General features: G+C 43.8%; 1 protein-coding gene across 1 annotated transcript in view; it reads right to left on the bottom strand.

Annotated features, from left to right (window-relative positions):
• Positions 1 to 235: 235 nt before the first annotated feature.
• The window catches only part of MYO7B (myosin VIIB), a 64,317-nt gene continuing 58,528 nt past the window's right edge, over positions 236 to 6,024 (bottom strand). The window contains exons 43-49 of the mRNA XM_009993519.1: positions 5,358 to 5,445; positions 4,346 to 4,452; positions 3,711 to 3,896; positions 2,759 to 2,875; positions 2,049 to 2,132; positions 1,285 to 1,404; positions 236 to 319 (exon numbers count right to left, since the gene is read on the bottom strand). Coding sequence (XP_009991821.1) covers positions 236 to 319; positions 1,285 to 1,404; positions 2,049 to 2,132; positions 2,759 to 2,875; positions 3,711 to 3,896; positions 4,346 to 4,452; positions 5,358 to 5,445 — 786 coding nt within the window. The remainder of the gene's footprint in view (positions 320 to 1,284; positions 1,405 to 2,048; positions 2,133 to 2,758; positions 2,876 to 3,710; positions 3,897 to 4,345; positions 4,453 to 5,357; positions 5,446 to 6,024) is intronic.

Genomic DNA, 6,024 nt, shown 5'->3' with positions numbered 1-6,024 from the left:
TTATCTAAATCCAACATGTGAGTGGAATTCTTATAACTAAGACAGAAAAGTGTTACAAATACTTGAAAGCACATGCTCACTTGAGCTTCTCTGGTAGTATTTCAGCTACACAGTTCATTGTGTGTCACCAGAAGACTGATCATCAATAGTATTATTTTTTACATGGCATTTCTTCTGAGAGATGAAATTACAGGTAGTTTGGCACAGATACAGGTCGTGGGTTGTATTTCCACCTTCAGGCTGGGAGGTTCTTTTGCTTGTTCACAGCATTCATTAGCAGGTGTACATAGGATGTTAACAGGTCATCCATTTTGTAACCCTGTCAGAAAAGAAAATTAAGTCTCTCTAAGAGGTCCAGAATAAAAAATAACTACAATTTCCTCCCATTTTATCTTCTTCTTAGGTTATTCCTTGCATGAACATCTCTTCAACCCCTATTTTTTTGTTTGGATAATTATTTATCTATTCCTCTCTCTGCTCTTCCCTTCATTACAGAGCGTAGCTCTCCTGTCTCCTTGTCAGTCATTCTATGAATTGACACCTTGTACTTAACAATCCAAGTTTTCCTGTGAGAGAAGTTACGCTTAAATTACAGCATCACAGAACATGAGGGGTTGGAAGGGATCTCTGGAGATCCTCAAGTCCAACCCTTCTGCCACTGCAGGTTCACCCAGTGCAGGTCACTCAGAAAGGCATCCAGACGGGTTTGGAAAGTCTCCAGAGAAGGAGACTCCACAACCTCTCTGGGCAGCCTGTCCCAGGGCTCTGTTGGACTAGATGAGCATTCGAGGTGCCTTCCAACCCCTAAGATTCTGTGATTATCTTTACAAACTTACCTTTAAATACCAATACAGTGCTGCCTGTCTGAGCCAATGAACAATCTGAAACAAATTCTTAAAAAGGTGGTAGCACTCATTGATAAGTAAAAAAACCTTACAAAGATGACACAACTACACAGATAGACCAAACCATGCAAGACAAAAAGCCTCCTATGTATTTTTGTGGCAATGTGCAGTCTTTTCTTAATTTCTCAGATAGACAGATTTTTTTTGTATGGGGAGAATGTGGGAAATTACTGTTTTAACCTGTGTCTGTGGCTAAGGTCTTTGCATCAGATGGCATTATATAGCACTGAACCAGTTCTAAAGAGCAGTTTTCTTGACAAAGCAATGAAGGCTTTTTGTATCTGCACTGGTTTTAACATCTGTTTTGGCAGTATTTTTTGGTGGCAATTCTGGATGTCAAAGAAAACGTAGGAATTTCTTGTGACAAAACTCTTCTTACCAGAGATGTCTCACATAAGATCCGATTTCCTCGTACCAGGTTCCCTATTGTCATGTGAAAGTATGTGCTCCCACTGCTCCAATTGGAGATTTTATTGAAGGGGTAGAGTGTTAAAATATCCTGTAAGGGAAAAAAAAAACCATGAACTATAGAACAATTCTCAAATGAAAATGGGCTGTGTTTTAAGAAAAGCTGTAGAGCCAGAGCATTCTTCTTTCCAACTTCACTTACAAACATCCAGACCAGTGGTAATTAATCACTCTAATGAGACTTCCTTTCATCGTATATTGATCTTTGCCTTAGCACACTGCCATTATAGTTAGAATAACCTAAAACTCACTGGATATTTGTTTTCCAAATAGTGGTATTGATAAATACTTTTGCCTGGGAACTGGGTAAGACCAGACTGGGTTAGTAAACACTGGTAAACACTGTCACTCCATCTGATGGTTTAGACAGCCTGGTTTCCTGCAAAGCATTTTCCTGAAGCTGGTTCCCAGTGCACTCTCCATCCATCTGCATGTTCTTATCACTTTGCCCAGGTCCATAATAATTACCAGTTCTTTTTGCAGAGATGCTCTACCTTGTTTCCAAGTAGAAACTGCAAAGAAGACATCTGAGGCAATAACATTGTCTTCAGTTTCACACAGAAAACAAATAGAGGGACTCTATCCTCTCCTACCATCCAGGGACGATGTCCTGTTGCTGTCCCTAAGTGAGCATAGTCAAATTAATCTTCCTTCCTCTTCAGAAGCAGCTGTTACCTTTGTCTTTTGATGGATCAGTGAGACTCCTTGCCTGTTTATTGCAATCAGCACAATTTCTGGGAAATTTGGCTCCGAGGTTTGCTACAAACAAGCAACAGAGCAATATGAGCAAAAAATGAAGAAATTATCCCTGTCAGGTGCACAGTAACCTAACAGTGTCCATTGCTGCTGCTTTACCAAATAAACACTGAAACATAATGCTCATATATTATGTAACTATTGATAAGGATGATGTTTTTTGCCATATATTGATTACTTGAGAAGCAGCTGCAACAAAGCCGAGTTGTGTCCATTATTTCCTAGGCTACCTGATAACGGGCTTCATGGCTGGTTGCAAACCAGTGAAGAGCCAAGTGAGGAGAAATTAAAGGTTCCAAATGGGGAATGATTCCAGGGGGGGGCATCCACTGCAGAAAGAGAGGATTAGGACAGTTCTGTTCTGAGAGAAGCATTTGGCAGCATTTTGTCGTGGAGAACAATGACAGGACAACCTATGTAACTACAAGCCGTCCATCTACTACCTACTTGTAGTATTAGGTAGTACAGATGGAACAACAACATAGCCAGTCAATAACAGGGGTAGTTCAGAATGGATAAAGAACCCATCTCCCCACATTCAAGGAACGGAGTTTTCCTCAGCAGATAATGGGAATTCTAGTCAGTCCATATGTGCCACCAAAGCCATTCGTGCAAACCTTGAAACCTACCTTCACCTCAAAGAAGGCTGAACCAAATGTTGGCCACCGGTGTATCAATTTCAAGAAGGCAATCTTGGCCTCGTCCACGGTTTTTCCTTCATGTTTGCCGTATGCTGCAATAATGTTCTGTTTAGAAACAAGGACACAAAGTCTATTCAGTTGGAGACAGGCAGCTTTCCCATGTCCAACACTGGCACTGAAGACGACATTCTGATTGCCAAGACCAGCCTTTTGCCCACAGCAACAGAAGACAGTGAAAATGAAATCAGCCTTCCATGCCATGAGGCAAGGTGGACCCAGAACCCTCCCAGGGTTCCCAACTAATATGTTGGGTGAAGGAAGCCCAGGAGCCCAAGGGAATGGACTTCAGGGCAGAGGGACAATATGAGAGGAAACAAAACTCAGGAAGCCAGTGTCCAACACCCACAACCACATAGCACATTTTCTGCTGAAACGTGTTGGGTGAATTTTCCTTCTGTGTTTGAAACAGTGTCCTGTGTCTTCCTCAGTGGACTACGTGATCAGTACCTGCTGAAACTTTTTTGCTTTTTGGTGGATAAAAGGGCCTTTTTCTGTGAGTAACATGCACACAGTGCAGGGTGACTGACTTGCTGGCCAAACAATGACATTCTTAGGACATCTTTTCTGTTTCTCTACAAGATACTCAGATCCCCAATCCCATCACTGGCTTTCCTATCTCTAACTCTTCTTCCAGGCTCTGAAAATAGATTAGTATCTCTAAGGAAGATATACATCTCAAATCAGTGGTCCAGGCCTGCAAGTATCTCTCAGAGATAGAGAGGATGCAAAGGCTGCATTGTAAGAGGCAAAACAGCAACATCCAGTAGCATCCCTCAGTCATGCTTTCAAAGACTGCCAGATCAAAAGTGTGTCTCCATGTCTGTCTTCTCTCATAAAGCTCTGTCAAAGTCACATGATTAATGAAAGCTGATGTTCTTACCTTCTTCCAGTCATCTGGTGAGATTGCTCGTAGTAAATTGTCTGGCACCAGCTCCTTCAGGAATTTGGGGATGGTTGCCAGCTGTGTGCGGTCGTTGTTGAAGCGCACTTTATAAATCAGCCCTGCCAGCTGGACAGCTTCATCCTTGGAACACTTGTGGTAGCCTCTAAGGTACTTTGGCAACTCCTGAAAGAAACCAGCTCTGATTTCAGACAGAATAGGCTGAAGTAAACACTGACTTATGCGTGCTAAATTTGTGGTTGGGATGTGAGTCTCACCAAACACAGTCCAAAGGCATCCCAGGAACTTTTGACTCTTTCTGGAGGTTCTCTGGATGATCTTTAAAGGGCCTCTCCAGCCCAAACCATGTTATGATTCTCCATAGAATTACAGAGTAAGATGAGCACCTCCAGGGAGCAATTAGATTAGGGAGCTGTGCTCCTAACTTAATAGAGCTAAGGTGTGAACACTGTGCGAAACAAATCTGCTCCTGAGGCTGACCTGTGCCCTCTAGACACTCTATAATGCAGGCCTTGGTGTGGAGGACAGCAGTATTCCAGAAGGCTTCCTTTCTCACGGGTATTTCTTGGATCAGATTGCCTACTGTTATATTTATGCTTTAGAGAGCTGCTTACCTGGTGGTAATGGAAAATGGAATCAGCTTTCAGGTCCTTCCCAGGAGTTACATTCAGCCACAGTTTTCTCATGAAGTACACCTGGTAAGCCACAGACAGAGCAGCCCCTAAGGAAACACCATCTGGTTAGTGTTCTCTGTAGCACTGTAGAGCTCTGCAGTTTTTAAATGGCTTGTAAGTTTCTTGAGCAATGTAATTGTGGTTTTAATAGTAACAAACAACATTACCAAAAAAAAAGGTACAAAAATATTTTACATTACTAAGAAAGTGATTGGTTGTCAGTTACTGGGCACTGATCCTGCAGTAATCTAAGTGATCTTCCTCCTCCAGAGCAGAGAGAGGCTGTCAGCAGTAGGAGTGTTGGTTGTTTCTTGGTGCTCATGGCAGCTGCTTCCAGTGTGCAGCACAGCTGAGTTCTGTGGTGCTGATGCAGATGCCTTCCCTGATAGCTGATTTACAGAGCTGGATTGGGATTTAGCACCCTCACATCTTTTTACATGTTATCCATGAGAGTGAAGTGCAAATAATTGCTGTAATTAGGGTTATACTGTTTTATTCTGATAAGTGTTCCCCAGGCAACACAACTTGTGCTTTGGTATCATCAGGTAATAATCTAGACAACAATTTTTAACAACCCAAGGAGTGAGAGTGACACAGTGTAAAGAACCTATTGACCCATGTGGGCTGATACCTGATGATGCATGAGCCTTAGACTGTAACAAGGATCATGTCTAACTTGTGTGCTTTGGATGCAACAGTCAAAAAAATTCTTTGGTACCAATTTAAAATTTCTGGAGAGATCCCCCCACAAAGATGTTGTGATGTTTCTGAAAGCCAGTGCTTGGCTCTATCAGGTCACTGGATCTCATTGCTGGTGCAGGCAGTAACCAAAAATTATCAAGGCTCTGCCACACACTTTCCAAGATGGAGTGAATCCTACTGGATATGTGCTGTTTCCTCAGTTCAACACAGCATCTCATGCAGCTTCTTGTCATGTTGGCATTCTCCTTACCATCTTTCCCTGGTTTGTTTCTCCTGTTCCAGTCTGTCACCTGCCTTAGTGAATCAAAGAAGTAGTCTGCTTCATTCTGACTGATCACCTGGAGAGATCAAGCAATGAAGAAGGATTAGCAGATAATGTGTAATACTGCCTGTGTGTTCTGATTTGGTTTGGTGGGGTTTTTGGTAGCTGGGGAAGGGCCCCAGGGGGCTGAGAAGCTGCCCTTGCTCCAAACCAGCCAAGGAGCCATTGGAGAGATAATAGATGTGCCTCAGCGATTAACATATGAAAGACTCAACATAACACCTGGGCAGAGAAGCACTTAGAGGAGAAGAGCTGTGCAGCGGAAGGAGAGCTGTGCTGGTGGTTGGTGAGGAAGAAGGGGAAGGTGCCCAAGCAGTTTCCCTGCAGCCCATGGCGAGATGGCAGCTCTGCCCCTGCACGTGTGGAGGAACGTGGGGAACATTCCCTGGGGGTGTCAGGAGAGGTGAACTTGGCCAGTGGACTTGGGTGTTGTGGCCAGAGGATTTTCTGCCTGTGGCCTCAGCTGGTGCAGCTGTGGAAGGCCCCGGGCCAGTTGAGGTGCCTGTTCTCAAACATCCTGTGACTCTGCAGGCAGCGCTGGCGCAGCTCCGGGCTGGTGGGAAGGGCTCCTGGAGGAGAGGCTGGGGGGGGGGTC

Source organism: Chaetura pelagica, unplaced genomic scaffold (assembly GCF_000747805.2).
Source record: "Chaetura pelagica isolate M959 unplaced genomic scaffold, ChaPel_1.0 scaffold192, whole genome shotgun sequence".
NCBI classification, from domain to species: domain Eukaryota; kingdom Metazoa; phylum Chordata; class Aves; order Apodiformes; family Apodidae; genus Chaetura; species Chaetura pelagica.
Note: the sequence above shows the minus strand (reverse complement) of the source record. Positions and strands in the feature narration are given on the sequence as shown.